Source organism: Ictalurus punctatus, chromosome 13 (genome assembly GCF_001660625.3).
Source record: "Ictalurus punctatus breed USDA103 chromosome 13, Coco_2.0, whole genome shotgun sequence".
In the NCBI taxonomy this organism is placed as follows: Eukaryota; Metazoa; Chordata; class Actinopteri; order Siluriformes; family Ictaluridae; genus Ictalurus; species Ictalurus punctatus.
The window spans coordinates 10,582,000-10,600,000 of record NC_030428.2 but is presented as its reverse complement, the minus strand read 5'-3'; the positions used below and the strand labels follow the sequence as shown (position 1 = coordinate 10,600,000).

General features: G+C 38.1%; 1 protein-coding gene across 2 annotated transcripts in view; it reads right to left on the bottom strand.

Moving 5' to 3' along the window:
- Nucleotides 1–13,273, bottom strand: part of LOC108274022 (myosin-16) — a 46,743-nt gene extending 33,470 nt beyond the window's left edge. The window contains exon 1 of one of the 2 annotated variants that reach the window (XM_017483794.3): nucleotides 12,989–13,273. In XM_017483794.3, coding sequence (XP_017339283.1) covers nucleotides 12,989–13,264 — 276 coding nt within the window. In that variant the 5' untranslated portion in view covers nucleotides 13,265–13,273. Of the gene's footprint in view, nucleotides 1–4,612; nucleotides 4,796–12,988 lie in introns of those variants that run through there. The other variant, XM_047159470.2, reaches the window with a different exon arrangement.
- Nucleotides 13,274–18,001: the final 4,728 nt, after the last annotated feature.

The window sequence follows — 18,001 nt, the reverse complement described above, 5'->3', positions numbered from 1 at the left end:
TGTACTGTATGTTGTAGCTTTCCATCCATGTAGCATTCCTTCGCAGATTGAACATGGCAAATGTTATGTACGTGTTCTATTTGGAAAAAGCAGTTTAATATAGTCTGGTACACTCAAATCCATTCACCATTCACATAAAATACATAGGGAAATCTTTTGGTAAATAATTGTACTATTTTAACAAGGACAGACATAGTGTCACATATGCTATTGAGGAACAACCATTAGCAATAGGTGATATTAGACCTAGAGTCAACTAGTGAGGGCTAAAGGGTGAAATAGGACAATACAATACTTCATACAATCTCCTATTCCACTTTTTGAGTGAAAGCAATTATCGAAGCCTTAAAATGGTTCTGAGAATCAAAGACAAGAAGTTTGTGGTGGTGTTAGATCCGCGGCTTACTTTTTAACTTTTGATCACGAGGACCACATAATGTCCTGCATGTCTTCTGAGGTGCCTTAATACTCTTTCTTGTGAGTGACATAAAGGTCATTCACCCCATGTTGAAATCAAGTCATTGCTGAAATTATTATTTTCCCATGCTGGACTTTCACACCTCCAGCATGCAAAGTAAATATCTCCATTGTCCAATGAAAAACTTATTTCATAGGGATTATCATGCAAAATAGATCCAATATAGCAAACACAAAGAGTGAAATGTTAGTGTCATTAAAATTACAGGTTTATAGTAATGCACTAGTTCTAATACATTACAGTTTCTACAGCAGCAATTAATCGACGGAGACTTGTATAGCAGATGATCCACTTAAATTAAGCCTATTAATAAATACTTCTAAGAAAAAGTGCTAATATTTATTATTTATTATTTATATAAAGATGTACTGTATAATCATTGATCTGGTGCCGTTTTCTGTAAGGAAAGGTTTATTTAACATTTATGGAAGGAGTCTCCAATGTCAGTGCTTTGTAACAGTCAGGAAGTTTACCATGGTGAAGTCTTCAGAGGACTTCAGGGGATTTCTGCTGCTTTGCTGCTTTGTTTTTGTCTTAATTACTTCAAGAAAGAAAATGGAAGAAAAGAGAGGCTGGAGAGGCAGTGAGTGCTATGAAGTAAGTGATAACAGAAACTAACTTTTCCTGTGGATGTTCTACATCATTAAATGTAACTATAATCAGATAAATGTATGCAGCTGTTTTTTAATCAATCAATCAATCAATCAATTTGCTGTAGTATTAAAGGAATAAAACACATCGGGATGTGCTGTAATTGGAAATTAATCAGCATCAGGCTGGTAAAACATCACGCCATCCCACCATGGACTATTTTCCTTTAACAGCACACCCTGTTGTGTTTTATTCAATGCATAATCGCTACAAATGAAAACAAATGTGGGGGGGGGGGGGGAACGCTTTTATAAACTTTCTAATAAAAAAAATTAACACTTTGATCTTTATGCATACTGTACATTGTAGACTGTATTGAAAATTGGAGCTATTCACATCCCATCTGTCACTGATTAAACAAATGTTGTACTGTACATATTACAAATGTGGACAGATGGGTATGAAAGGTAATCGTAAGTGGTAGTGCTTTATATTAGTACTACCCTTATTTATTTTCAATTAACCTGCTTTAAGAAGATGGCATGATCATAAAAACAGTGAAAATGGTACGTGGAGGTTTTATAGTTTTAGCTCGATTTTAATCGGTTTAATCAGACATAAGTAATTGCTCAATAACATTTTACAGTCTAATGAAAACACCACTGTAGAAGAACACAGGAGACACGCTTTGTATATCTCACTTCTCTCCCTCTGACTGAACCAGGAGGTGGGTTTTATTCAGAAATTGTGCCCTAGGCCGCAGAAACTCTAAAGCTAGCCCAGACTTTAAAGTTTTTCCACATGCTTAAATAGGGCATCTGGATGTTCCTGGAAAACTGTTTCACATTTGATTCACAATTATTGGAGGATTAACAAAAAAGAGCTTTTGCTGCACTTTATAAAAAAGTCCATTAAAGAAGCTGGGCCAGTTTCAGTGCCTTACAATATTCAACTGACATTGGCAACAGTTTAATTTATTATATTTTAAATACAGAGATAAAATAAATGCATGTAAATGTCAAGCTCGGTGGTAAAGATTTAATTGTATACTGATGCGTGTAAATTGATGATTCAGTAAAATGGGTTACTTTTTGGTACTGTACATATCTGTGTACGTATTGGAACTCTTCAACAAGAACAACAACAGAGGACATAGACATTTTTTTAGGATACATGGCATCATGGACTCCATCAAATATCATCCATCCATCTTCTATACCGCTTATCCTTCCTTCAGGGTCACGGGGGAACCTGGAGCCTATCCCAGGGAGCATCGGGCACAAGGCGGGGTACACCCTGGATAGGGTGCCAATCCATCACAGGGCACACTCACATACACACTCACACATCCATTCATACTCTACGGACACTTTAGACACGCCAATCAGCCTACCATGCATGTCTTTGGACTGAGGGAGGAAACCGGAGTACCCGGAGGAAACCCCCGCAGCACGGGGAGAACATATTTACCAAGGGTGCCAATATTAGTGGAGGGCACTGTATTATAACTGTGTCATAGTGGGGGACCTACCTACAGGGTGCAATTAGTATACGTTGCTATTTTCACTTAAATAATTTATGCAAAGAATACAACATGACAGGGCATGCTGTCCTAGGAAAATAATCAACTGCCAGGTGGTGTGATGTGGCACTGACACAAAGTTAGTTCCTGTTATCACTTACATTATAACAGCTATTAATATTTCCCCCCCCTCTTTTGTCCTCTCTCTTGAAGATAAAGAGATAAAACAATATAGCTTTGCAGCCTGTCATGTAACCAAGAAGTTCTGACATCGGAGACTCCTTCCAAAAATGCTTAAGAAATGTCTTCTCACAGGAAAAATTCCCCACATCGACTTGTTTTTAACAAGTTTATGTGGTGTGTCCATTATACAAGTCCCTGTGTAAGTTGTTATTATAAAAACAATATCCTATAAGAGCATTAATATAAAACTGTGATTTGCTTTGCTGTAACAGAAAATGAATCACCTTCTGACTGAACAGATTCAAGAATTCAACAGTGCTACTGTATAAATTTCATATTATTCATAGAATGCTAAAGTGCTATGGCCAATAAAGAGTACTATGGAACCTGATGCAAATTTTTACTTTTATGTGCAGACAACAATCCAATCATCTTTCTTCTCCAGCACACTGCATCGGCCTGGCAAGGAGTTAATGAAGCATGGCTGCCTACACACTAGGCACTGATCCTATTATTTATGGAATGATGATCTTTCTCCAGGAAACAACTGAAAAAGCCCACAGAAACAGCTGAAAGCATAATAGAGAACAAAGGCAAAAGAAAACTGGGAAGCACAGGACTTTTTCCGAGCACACTGGAAAATATTAAAATCGGCCAACGGTATTAGACATTGGGTCAGATGCTTTGCAGGAGTCCTAAAATATGATTTAGATGTGACTTGTTAACCACTGACCAACCACAATGTTCCAGCATGGGCAAACATGAAGCACCTGCTGATCATCATCCAGTAAAGATGGGCAAAATACTTGAAAAATATTTCACACATTAAACGTGTCCTTCATTCTGCATCACCAAGTAACTGCATCCATTTGTATCCAACCATTAAATGTTTTAAATCTTTATAAAAATTATACAAATATACATTAGACTCTACCGATCAATCACATATTTACACTGCAGAAGGAGAACTCAGCAAACACCTGCAGTTTCATATCAAATCAAATGACTGTCAATAAAAGGTGCAGTAAACTTGAGGGGAAAAGTTATTTCGGGGAAAACTCTTCTCCACATGGCTTTATAGGCTGGAATATTTACAGTAGATGATGAGTATATCTTGGTTCGTATTCATATTTCAGTTACACGTAAACAAGTGAAATGAAATCTAGTACATGCCAATCTATTTTAGTTCCAATGCCGCTTGCTATCAATTTTATCTTTAAAAATCTAAAATAACATAAGAGTGCAAAGAAATTAACAAAGAAAGCCAGCTGGAGTCGCAGTAATACAAGCCCTGCCAAAATTAGCATAAAGTGGTGGATGGAAAGGAGACTATAAGTAAATCTCGAGGATCTGCTAATGCAATCAGCAGCGAAAATAATCAGCCATATTAGCAGAACTCAGTGCTGAGCCATTCCATTCCAAAGAATACCTGCAATTTCAATGCACAGTGTGCCTCCTTTCCCCATGCAGATGTCTCTGGCCATCCATGCCTGCCATATTTTAGCCCAATGAGGCAAGGCAAGAGCAATAATTCAACAGTGAGCTCTGCTACCCACTTATCATCACTCCACAGCTCAACAGGAGGGACTGTGGCTTTCAGCGAGAGCTACCACTTTCAGACTACACAGTTTCCTGTACGTGAAGATACAAAGCTAAGTTCTGTCATTACTAACACACTTTTTCTAAATGTAGCTATTTTTCTACCAAATGGAAGAGTAATTAGAATACACCAGCTGTTTGGTACATTAAAAACAAAACTCTTCAAACTTTAACATGTGTGTAAGTGACTGCACCCTAAATAACCAACAATCTTACAGGTAGATTCCCGGTCGACTTACAGCACGCATCTTAACGAAAGTGTCATTCTTTTCCTTGCTGAGTCCGGCGTTCTCCTCCTCCAGTTGGCGGACGCGAGACAGCAGCCTGTCGCTCTGCTCGATGGCTTTCTTCAGCTCCTCTCTCTCCCTCATCTCTGCCTGTTGACACTGCTGCACTGGATTAACCTGCTCCACTTCTGCTCACTACTCACACTCAGTCGCTTTCACGTTCACTCTGGACTAACCCTCCACTCCCACCTCCTCCCCACCCTCCTGCTTCTGGGGCCTCTTGGCCCAATTCAGAACAATTCCAAATTTCTTCCACTGATACTCTTACGCTACAATAACTCCCCTGGATCAAATACCACCACGACCCACTCCACTGTTCATTCTTCGCTAAGCTTTAGTGGGAAAAAACGAGCAGAAAGATATAATAAACATCCATTAGTCGTGCACAGGTATAAGGACAGCTGTTAAAGTAATCTGGTATTACTCATAATGACACATAATATGTATAATATGGAAAGAGAAACATATCTCTGGCATTCTTGAAGGACTCTGGATAACTACAGAAGAATAATCCTTCATCCACTCAGTTAAAGTATTACACAGTGCAATTCAGAGCAATTTTTCAGCTGATATTTCACCTTAGCTTGGTTGTGATACATTCTGACATACAGCACTATACAGTAGTTCATGTGACAAATGATGGGATAGTCTATTTAACCACAGGAGAATTAAACTGTCTTTTTCCTTTTTCATTTTCACTCACTGGTGTGGCTCATGTCTAGCCGCTTCAGACCTTTCCTTTTAGTTTCACTGCACTTGTGCAATCATTCATAGTAGCTACTGAATAATATACTTTAACATGAATAACTGCATAATAAACAATGACTTTAGAGGGATAACATAAAAATGGTGTTCATGACACCTATATAAGGCCTACATGACATCTAAGACATTTATAAAGTTTTTTTTCCAGCAGCAGCTCGTGACCATATATTTGGGTGGGGAAAAAGGACATTAATAACGACAAAGCATCAAACAATGGAGGCTATCACGTTTGACTTATGCTATAGGCTACAATATAGGGAAATTTTAGAGTAACCCCGTACTAGGCTGTTGAGACTCAACAGTATACAGTCATCTAGTATACAGTCTAGCGGCTCATTTTGAGCAGGTCTTTTCTTTATTTGTGTGTGGGAAACAAGGTCACTGTGCTGCACATGCATTTCTAATATATGGATAGTATTCACTCCATGATCCCTTTCCTTCCTCTCCCAATCTTTGAAGGACACAGTATCATACAATAGAAATGATTCTGTAGATTATAGAGACACTGTCTACACTTAAACGTTGCCTTTCTTTGCAGAAATATATTACTTTTTTTCATATTATTTGCTATACAAACAAGATCTTGACAACCATGGAGTATTTTTAAACTAGCCCAATTTGGTATTTAAAAAAATCATGACCCTGGCATCCCTGGCATTAACTGCCCTGTCTGCTGCATCTCCTGCACTTACAATATTCATAGAGCAAGCATGGGGCAGCATGATTCCTGTCCCAACTGGCCTTTGTTAACACTTGTTGCAGTTCCCATTTATCACCACTAGTTGCAATAATAACTCTACCGAGCTAAATGGGGAAGGTAGCATGCTACCCTAAGACTGCAACATCTAGAAAGGTGAACATATCAATGGAACATCAGCTTATATCTGTCAAACAGCATCAGCTTTACATTTAAAAAAAAATAAATTCCTGTTGCCATCAGTTGTCATGCTTGCGTCAAGCTTGATGTTAAGCTGACATTAAATCTGAAGCAGGTGACAGATCTTGACAGCAGGCTGACATAACATCTGTCTTATAACACCTTCCAGGATGTCATACGGTATACCTCATGACAACTGTGAACATTTGGTAAGTCGGAGTCATATAATGGTGATGACGTGACATGTCAAACATCAAAATCAAATTCTCTCTAAGGTCAGAGACAATGCACAACTATCATTGAAGTATTATGGAAATATCTTAACATTAGGAATTAAATTAAGAGCTAAAGATATTACTCTGTTCTTACAGTGCCATGCCATTGCCATACACTCTCAGGAATAATGGTACCAAACAGTAATTTTCTTTTTCAAGGATACATCTTTTGTACCTTTAGTATGTATCTTTTACCTGGGAAGGTGCATGTAGTGTCCAATTATATCCCTTAAATTATTTTTTTAAAGTATACTACATTCCAGATGAAAGACACCTACTACAGGTAATTATCATTCCTCATTTTAAAATACTTTTGAATGACACCATAATGATAGTCTTGCATTGTTTCTGACCTTAGAAAGAGTTTGATTTGGATGTTTGACATGTAAAATCATCACGATTACATGCCTCTGACATACCAGATGTTCACACAGCTACACGTCCAGTCGTCACAGTGTTCAAGTGTAAATCAGCGCCCAAAGTGTCATAACGCAATCCTATGTCAACAAAGATCTGTCACTTCACTCAAGTGTTGCGTCAAGTTGACAGCCTAAGGCAGTCGTCATGTCAGCCAATGCCTCATAGAGTAAGCTTTGTTTAGATTTTTACGTTTAAAAAAAATTTTTTTTTGCATGTTCATGTCAGTTGTCAGAATGGGCTTATAGGAATGTCATGTAACTTTATAAGCATCGCTCTTTAATGAAACGGTTAGCGTGTAGACATAAGAATATTAGAACGATATCAGTAAAGCCGATTCTACTTTCTCTGGCCTTCACATAGTTTTCTCACAGAGGAAAACTGCAAATGAGTGTTATACTAGACTTTAAAAGCATGCAGTATCCACTCTTTCGTTATTACCAAGTTCTTCAGTCCAAAAATAACAAATAGAAAAATTGTAGTGTAAATCAGTCCAACTGTTCTTCAAGCGGAGAGTCGATTGACTAATTTTCCACAAGCTCCGTCCAAAGAATAACCATATGGCGACAATAGTGAAGCCGCAATAATGTTAGCACATCATGTATCAATTTTATGGAACGTTTTTGTTGACCGTTTATCCCTGAGACCTTCATGCATGCATGCACGCTCAAGTGACATGACTTTTTCTTGCAGTGTCAATCGGTCTTTTGTAGTATATTCTCTTATCTATACGAGAATCAACAAGCAATTCTGGTTAACCAACAAAGAGATATAAAGTGTAGTTTAGTTGCACTGAAAAAGTGGTGTACTAATTTCCAAAGGCTCATTCCAAGTCATTTATTACAGCTTGCAAATGACAGGAGGGGAAACCTGTTGCAGCTTGAGCCAGGTTATCTTTGTGACTGGAAAATATCTGATATTCAGACCACTCTTGATATTAACACTTCAAAATTCACCACATAAAGAAGAGTTGAATAATTTGTACACGATGAAGTACAAAAGAAAATAGGATCCTTTATGCCCACAGGTGCCAGGCTTTTAACCAGCCGTTTTCTTTCATTTATTCATCTTCAGTAAGCTTAATCCTGGTCAGGGCTGCTGTGGATTTGGAGCCAATCCAGGGAAAGCTGGGCGTGAGCCCTTGCATTAACAAAATGTAGACTGAAGGATGTGTGTCTGTGCCTTCTAAAAAGATGGCATGTCTGTACTTTTTAAGCAAAAAATTACACACTCTGTTGTAATTAAAATGTCACATCTAGACTGACTGCTGTGTATTGGCTGACACTAATGCTTGCACGTTAAATTCTACAAACCCAACATTTTTACAGGGTGTTATTTAATCTCCTCTGAAACTCCAAACCTCTCTTCACAGTCAGCACAATTTTTTTTTATATATAAGAATGCTCATTCCAAACCTCAACACTGGTTACAATGTCTCTGCCTTGGGCCTTTGTGAATGAGACATTCTGTGTTGCAAAAATGTTCATGCCTTGACTTGATTCGGGAGGATGTATCAAATCAAATGTTTTCACACAAGCCTACTATTAATTACGCGATTTGTGAGTTCCGTGAGATCTTTTGAGGAAATAACAGAATTTTTAGGTATGATCGTCCCTTTGGCGAACAGACGTCACACATTCCTGCTTTCACACTCGATTGTGCTGAGCCCAGATCACGAGCAGACGTTTTCCAAATAAATTTATTCCCCTATGTTGCATTCCCAGTCAGTGGAGGTGACATGGAGACATGGAGGCCAGGCTGCAGTCCCAAGCTAATGAACAGCTGAGCAAGCCATTCTCCACAAATATTTATGAGTACTTTAGTAATTTATAAAACATTGCTCTTGGCCTGCTAATAAACTGAAATTGGGCAGTTTATTATATTTCAGTGCCACAGATATCTGTAACACATCTTAGTACTTTAGTTATGAGCTGTTTGCACATTTCTAATACTGTGGGCCTTTTTAAAATGCAGTTACACTCATGCTATGTGAGTTGCAATGGGGTCATGTCAGATGTCACTGTGGCTGAATTCAGCCAAAAAATGCTGAAGAATCTGGCCAAAATGGGATTTTTCTGCCTATTACATAGTTTGACGCCTCAACTTTTAGAAACCATAAATATATATTCACCAAAACAGCAAGAAAAACTGCATGCCTTGCTCCTGCAAGGATCACGTTGTGTAAGGAGCTACGTAGTTTAAGGTGGTCAATGCAGTGAGTCTGAAACCTTGCCAGCTAAGTCTGATTTCCACACAGAGTGAATGTCAGGGGTTGTTTTGAAATTGAAGTCACGGTTGTAAAATTACTGCATCTTGTTTTTCGACGTTTTCCCCTTGACTTGATTACTTGGCACAACTAACAGTACATATGAAAATCGTAATAGTGGTATTTAGGTTTGATGACAATCTATATAATGTGTGTTGACTGTCTGATGGGTCTGGAGTTTAGATGCAATAATCCAAAATTAATGTGGGTTGCTACATAAACAAACTTTACTTTGGGCCATTACATAAATATCAGTGGATTGCTATATGACCGTGTTTTACAGACATATAGAAATATGTGCTACACTTTATAAACAGTCAGCTCCATAAGTATTTGGACAGTGACACAATTTTCATAATGTTCGCCTCTGTACACCAACACAATGGATTCAAAATGACCCAATCAAGATGTGATTGAAGTGTGGACTTTCAGCTTTAATTCCAAGGGTTGAACAAAAAATATTGCATTAAACATTTAGGAATTACAGAAATTTTTTTATAAATGGAGTCCCTCCATTTTCACAAGCTCAAAAGTAATTGGGCAAACTAACAATCGTAAATATTAGGATTATTTTTAGTACTTGGATGCAAATCCTTCGCTGTTAATGACTTCCTGATGTCTGGAACCCTTGACATCACCAATGCTGAGTTTTCTCCCTTGAGATGCTTTGCCAGGCATTTTTGTGGGTCTTTCTGCCTTCAGTTTTGTCTTCAGTAAGTGAAATGCATGCTCAAATGGGATGAGGTCATTGGACATATAAGAACATACAATTTCTTTGCCTTAAGAAGCCCTTGGGGTGCTTTCACATTATCCATCTGTACTGTGAAGCGCCGTCCTATCAGTTTTGCAGCATATGACTGAATCTGAGCAGAAAGTATAGCTCTACAGTGCTGTGAAAACGTGTTTTCCCCCTTCCTGATTTCTTCTGTTTTTGTGTATATCTCAGACTAAATAGTTTTAGATCTTCAAATACAAGATAAAACAAAGTAACCTGAGTAAACACACAATACAGTTTTTTTTTTGTTTGTTTGTTTTTTTTACTGAAGCAAAAAAAAAAAAGTTATCCAACACCTATCATTAATGTGAATTTCCCCCTTAAACTTAAAATCTGGATGTACCACCTTTAGCAGCAATAACTGCAAGCAAACGCTTCTGATAACTGGAGATCAGTCTTTCACTTACTTCTAGGACTAGGACTTACTCCTATGCTTTGGATCATTGTCTTGCTGCATAATCCAGTTGTGATTGAGTTTCAATTTAAGGCCTGAAGACCGGACATTCTCCTTTAGGACTGGTTCTCCTTTAGGATTTTCTGGTAGAGAGCAGAATTCATGTTTCTCTTAATTATTGCAAGCTGCCCAGGCCCTGAAGCAGCAAAGCATCCCCACACCATCACACTTCCAGCACCATGCTTGACTGCAGGTATGATGTTCTTTTTGTGGAATTCTGTGTTTGATTTACGCCAGATGTAGATTGTCTTCCAAACAGTTCCACTTTCGACTCATCAATCCACAGAACATTCTCCCAAAAGGTTTGAGGATCATCAAGGTGTGTTTTGGCAAAATTCAGACGACCCTTAATGTTTTTCTGGGTTCGCAGTGGTTTTCTCCTCACCACGCTTCCATGGATGCCATTTTTACGCCATGTCTTTCAGATAGTGGAGTCATTAACCTTTATTGATGCAAGAGATGCCTTGTCCTTTTTTTAATCAAAGGTGCTCCTCTCAACAATTATCATCAATAATATTGTGGTCAATAAACCAAAATGCATTTGAATTATAATTAATATGACAACATGTACATAGTAACGATTCACTCAGAGGTCTGAAAATTCCCCTGTTTATTTGCCACGGTATCCACCGTCAGATTCTCTGAGACATCATTGCCATAATGTGTTGCTATGCGTTGCATCCTGCTTCGTAATTGACTGACGGACCAGCAATCTGACACCGCGAGTATGCTTGCTAACAATATTAGCAGCATTTCTGTATGCTTATCATCGGCAGAGTTCAAATGGTTCGACGGGGGATGTGTTGGTAAGTAACCTACTACACAAAGTTTGTTACATTTCCAGTCACGGGTCTGCAAACAACCTTTTTATTTGATCTGTTATAAAGGGAGTAAAGGCAAGATGCATGTTGAGGAGGGAGAGAGAATATGCTGAATGTGATCTGAGACAAGAAGTTGAAAAGAAAGCACCAGATACCCAGACTGATGTAGAAAGCATCACCGAATTTGATTTTTAATATTTTTACAATGTAAACATACAACAGATCCAGGTCTAGCACAGAAACATGACATCAAGTCTAATCTAGGATATATTAAGATTGCCACCAAAAAAGGATCATGCTGACCTGATATTAAATTCCTTAAAAATGAAATGGGGCGCTCTTTCCAGAAGCAGTGGTATAGTGACAGTCCGTGGCTTATTATATTCACCTGAAAATGCTTTTAAGATACTTTAAAGATCCTGTTAGATTCATCTCTCCAGTATTTTTTTTTTTTTTTTACTTTTTGTTGTAATTATTCTGCTCATTGTAAAAAAAAAAAAAATAAAAAAAAAAGTTTATATCAGTAGTCCCATATTCATAATTGTGACCACACAGTCTGTTTACAGTGTCTACCAGAGTGATAATGATAACATTTTGTACCTTATTATTAGTAATTGTTATATTGGAATTACTCAGTAGTGATGGATACATTTGAGCTCCTGCCCCTGAGGAACTCCCTGCACAGCCCTACTTTGGAACATGAGCCAAGACATATCCAAGAGATGCTCATCTATCTCCACTGTCTCAGATGTTGCTGCTAAGCATTTAGTGCTTGTCAGGAAACTGCTTTATTTTGACTGGGTCCCAAAACTGAATTATTAAAGTGCGCACGTTTTTTAATGAGCTTATCAGTCCACCAGAGTTAAAGTTAATGTAGTTAAGTTACTCTCCTCTCCTGTGTATGTAACATACAAAGCAATCTCAGACGACACTCTCCATCAGTGGCAAAGCAAATACCTACAGGTCCATCAAAACATCAGAACTATTTAGGAAGCAGTGCTAATAGTATGAGTAACACAGGTCACGACTGCATGTCTGCTAGAGGCTGACAAAGTCTCAAGTGCAAGTTAAAAAAAAAAATAAAATTAGTATTTACCCAAATCTTAAGACTGGGTAATCAACAGAAGACCCCCCCCCCCCCCCCCCCCCCCCCCCATATTTTTTTTGTGATTACTGACCTGCACTGAAATATTTGCATTCCTTGAGAAGCATGTGTGTGTGTGTGTGTGTGTGTGAGAGAGAGAGAGAGAGACAGAGAGAGAGAGAGAGAGAGAGAGAGAGAGAGAGAGAGAGAGAGAGAGAGAGAGAGAGAGACTGACACTAAGCCTGTGTTAGTCCAGACAGCACACTTTCCAAGTAAGCACTCAGGGAATTTTGGGGTTTTTTGCACAAATGCAAATTTGCTGAACTGAAATCCTGAACTGAGGGAAAATGCTAAATGGGACAGAGTAAGTGTGTGTGTATATGTGTGTGTAGAAGACCTTCACAGGTGCATTACTTTTGATCAAACAAACAGGCCTGGATCGCCAGATAGACTGAACCTTGTGTTGTGAAAAGTCTATTCAGCAGACAATCATGTGTAACCCGATCTTGGCTTAATATGTGTCCGGTACAGTAACTCATCCCACTCTAACCTGAAGCATATTAGCAATTAAGAGCAGCAGCTGCAGAGTCTTACCTGAGCCAGATGTTTATTGTGGATTCCAGTCAGAGGTCTGTACTGGTGAAAGTCAGTCTGGATTACACACACTCTCTTGTCCATCCTCAGCCCAGGCACACACTGCCCATCCTGCTGTCTCTTCCAGGCTCTCAGAGGAAGTGAGCTTTCTGTTACCTGACCCTGAGTCACACTGCACACACATACTCTCTCAGGGGGAGGGAACACCAACGGCAAAAGAAAACATTTAAACTGGTTCTGACACTCTACTCCACCGCCCCACCCTGCCATCACCATCCACTGGCAGATGCGCAAGAGTAAGAAGGCCACCCTGAACCCTAAGAATTAACCCTCTCAATGCTGGATCACACTCACATCTGGATTTAATTCATCTAAAACTGGTGTAATGTTGCAATTAGCCTCTGAATTATACATAATGCGCATGAATTCTCCTGCATATATAATTATGCTTCAAAATAGTTATGAAAGAATAATCAAGAATGAGTGGGTGATCACGCACTAAACTGTGAAAAGAATAACAATTCAAAAAGACAAATGAAATGTCATTTGAATTCTTACAACTGATTGGTTAGAAGATGCTGATTAATATTCTATAAGAACAACCCTAGCAATAACGGCATCTAATAAGTTATCATTTCTATAGTAACAACGGACTCAAGGATGTATAGCAGACACTCCACATAATCTAAGACTATACAATCATGAAATTAATTAATAATAATAATAAACAGATTAAAAATGTGCAATTTAGCCATTTTTAAAAAAAAATAATAAATATTGATATGGTGAAGTTTTCTATAAGGAGAAATTTATATAACGTTTATGGGAGGAGTCTTCAGTGTCAGCACTTTGTAACAGTCAGTTAATTTTCTACCATGCCTTCTGGTTTCTCTGTAATAGAAAAGCTGTATTTTTTATTGCAGAGAGAGAGAAAAAAGCAAGGCTGCTGAGGGAAAAGTCTTTTGATAGTTGCTATAACATACGTGATAACAGGAACTAACTATTTCCCAGATGTTCCACAACATTAAATGTAGCTAAAAACCGATAGAAAGCACTATGTTATGCTTTATGTAATACAAATGATGGAAAATAACCATAATTTATAATATATAATGAGTGAAACAAAACACTCTGGGACATGCTTTTATAAGAAAATAATGAACTTTGTGGTGGTGACAGTAACTCCATTTAATTTTCCTACAACAGCACGTGTTTTGTTCCTTACATAACATGCGAAATGTATAATAAATATTCTTTACTAGTCAAAGGTGATTATGAATTTTAGTGTGAGTTCTGAGGAAAAATATGATGTTGACAGGTGTTAACGCTCCTTTTCACTACTCATCCTTCCGCTCTCTAAATCCTCTTCAGCTCATGAAATCTCATGACAAAATAGCTGCAGGGAAAGTGTTAATCACATGTGACATTATATTAACCTTACACATGGAAAAAACTGTCAGCGAGGATACTGAGCTCCTTCACCATGTGGGTAGACTTACTATAGGGCTTAATTATCTTTAAGAATGGAAAATACACCGCATGCCATCTGTCACAAAGGACTAAAAGATACTTTGATTTGTTAAAAACCTCACAGGTGCTAGACAAATGATGTATATGTCATCGGTGATCAATCAGTATTCTCACAAAGCATCCATTTTGGTCTCTTACCACTTTGTGCATCTTCTATACTGCTTCTGCTTTCACATATTTACAGTGACATGTTTGTGAGTGAACTATAAATCACATGACACTGTAAATAAATTGTGTTTCATCTTTAATCCTTACATAGTGTTAAGTAAGGGATAAGGGGGGAAAAAATATTCTCTTTTCAAGGGTATGAAAATAAGGCAGGTCAGATCTGATCTTAGTATTTACAGCTCAGAAAAGCATGATTCATTACAAAGCTTTACCACTTACTGTTTAAGCATCATGCGTTTTCTTTCTTCAACACAATAAAAGGGTCTATCAGACTTGGGATTACTTTCAGTTCACTATATATATATATATATATATATATATATATATATATATATATATATATATATATATATATATATATTTTTTTTTTTTTTTTTTTTCTAATATACATGTACTTTTTTAATTATGTACTGCTGAGTAGTTACCACAACTGAAAGGATTTTATTACCTATTCAATCTGTGATCACTGATCCACACAAATCCAACACCGAAAACAATAAATAAAGCCGGAGCATCTGCCAAAACAGCAGTTAGGACCTGATAGGAGCTTTATTGTGCATGGCCTTCAAGGTAGTATAGCTCATCAAGCAAAGATTGGTCCTCAGTGAATGGAGCTTTTGTCTGGACAGCCACATTTAATGAAAATTGCACACATGCACTGAAGTACATGCTTTCTGCTTTAGAATACTGTAGGCAGGTAAATAAAATGTCCATGGAAACAATTCGGGCATTTGGTTGCATTTTAAAAGCAAATGATGCACGTAAAAATGTGCATTTTCAAGGCATGTTTTGCTCAGAAGCGCTCAAGGGCCTTTATTTTACAATGTTCACTTTGACCCTTTCCTAAGTCAGTGCCTGAACATGTCATCTCTGTATTAGGCAAGTTGACTTACGGCAGAAACGTTTTTCCAACGTTTTTCTGGTTTAGCTCTCTCTTGATTAATTTTGCTGGAAGATATTAATCACCTGAAGCATAACAGTAATAATAGGCTTTTATACTTTAATTGCTAACATTTCACTCATTTCTAGTTGAGTGTAATTATTGGACTTTATGCTCTGGCTGCACTTCTGTATAGAGATCCCTCTGCTATGGGTTGGTATGTCAGTGCCTGAATGGAATCTTATTAATTAAAGGTCTGTGAAGAAAAACATTTTGCTTCAAACCATTGCGACATAAATGATAACTTTGGCATGGTATGTAGTAAGCGGCGTCCATCAGCACATGCGTTGCATTCCAACACACACAGAATAAAGGCAAACCTTCAGACTTTCCTCAGAGAGACAAGCAAAAGCAATACCAAGAAATTAATCATAAAACCAAACCTACCTACACTGATGTACAGAAACTTAGAACAGGGGTTTTCAAGCTGTGGGGCACAAACCCACGGGGGACACGAGGGGGCAAAAGATTACAAGATAAAGTTGAAAAATGAATGTATACTTCTCACGCATGTAAGATTAACGGCAGTAAACCTGTCTTTTTGATATTCCTTAGCAATTCATTATTCATCCTCCAATAGGTGTGCAGCGATCTAACAAGGAATAAGCAGTAATCATAGGTCAAGTAATCTTGACATACTTGAGACCTTTTAGGTGTACTCATGTTCAAGGCACATAAATCGAAGAGGGTTATGACTGAATGCATGTTGTGATGATGTCACATGGTCATGTCTAGGACCGAATCTGCGGAAATTTTGAAGAATTGCAAGCTCCTCTGAATATTGTGGCTTGATTTTGTGTTTCTATCTGTGATCGCAAAATTCTGGTTTATCAGTAGCTTAGTAAAGTTCTGTGAAAATGTTTCAGCAAGCCAAACAGAACTAAAAATTCCCTCCGATTCTTACTTACCAATTGAGTTCACATCACAGCTGAGTTACATTTAGTGACACACACAAAACTCTATGAAAAGCAACGCCCCCAAAGCTGAAAACAACAAAATGACAACTTAAGCATGATGGCGTGCCTCATTAGCATGGTGTGCATTACATTTCGTGTAAATCTGCTCAGCCATTGCAGCGCATCGGTCACACACTGACACTTCCTTGTTACAGGGTGCCGTTTCTTTTGTCCTGACTAGAATTAATTGTCATAATTTATTGATTTGTTTTAGTTTACTTCTTTCGAGTCATTAATATGAAACAACTGAGTCTCACTAAATTTCTCTTAAATCCATGTGTAGAATGGTAATAATTACGCTCTTTAAACTTGACATTATCCGTAATCCGTATATAAATTTGCAGTTACTCATTCCATTTATACAATTTGAAGCCAAGGTTCGAGTTATACGTACATTTGCACATCACCAGAGAGCTTCTGCAGGATGTGAACGTTTTTCCGAACTAATCGGATTTTCATGAATACCACATTTGTGTACATGCTCCTGCAAACTATTTCTGGATTTAATATTTGATATACAGTTTGATAAATGAGACCCATTATCTTGGGTTGGTGTTCATGGGACCTCCCAAAGACCGATTACTACCACACCCCTGAATGATGGATTTCTGTTGATTGGCCTGATTACCATGGACGGAAATGCAATTGGAATTGTTGCCATAAAATGCGTAAAATGCAATACGGTGAGGTTGACTGCTTTAAATTGTACATTACATTTGCTTCTGACATGATTTGAGTAGAAGGAGGCATGGTTGCCTTGCACCTCTGGAGTCGGGGATTTGAATCCTACCTCTGACCTGTAGGTGCAGAGTTTATATGTACTCCCCATGCTATGGGGGTTTCCTCCCCCAGTCCAAAGACACATAGACTGATTGGCATTTCCAAATTGTCTGTAGCAATTGTGCTCTGTGATTGGTTGGCACCCCGTCCCACCCTTATAGCCCGAGTTCCCTGGAATAGGCTCTAGGCTCCTCCGCGACCCTATTTAGGATAAGCTGTATGGAAAATGGATGGATGGGTGATATTTGGTAGAGGTGATGTCAGTTCTATCAATGTACCAGTCATCTGCTTACGTCAGCTCCCATTTTACCCCAACCTCAAAAACTGAAGTGACTTATTTCCTTCTTACGTGACCCTTGTCGCCAAGCATCAACAAAACCACATTAATTGTAATTTTACCATTTTGTATATAGTTTTAGCATACTGTTATATGTTTGGTGTTGTGAGTAGTTCGCGCTCTTTATTAGATTTTGAAACAGATAAGATGTGATATGCATGCTGTTTCTGCCTGTTCTGGTATCATGCTCTGCTGGCAACGTAGCCTAAACTAGCTTGAAGGGAAGGAGAAGTAGATTTAGCTGCTTTCCTCGAGCACTGTGCTGACATAAATATGCACAAGATACACTCGTACACAATCCA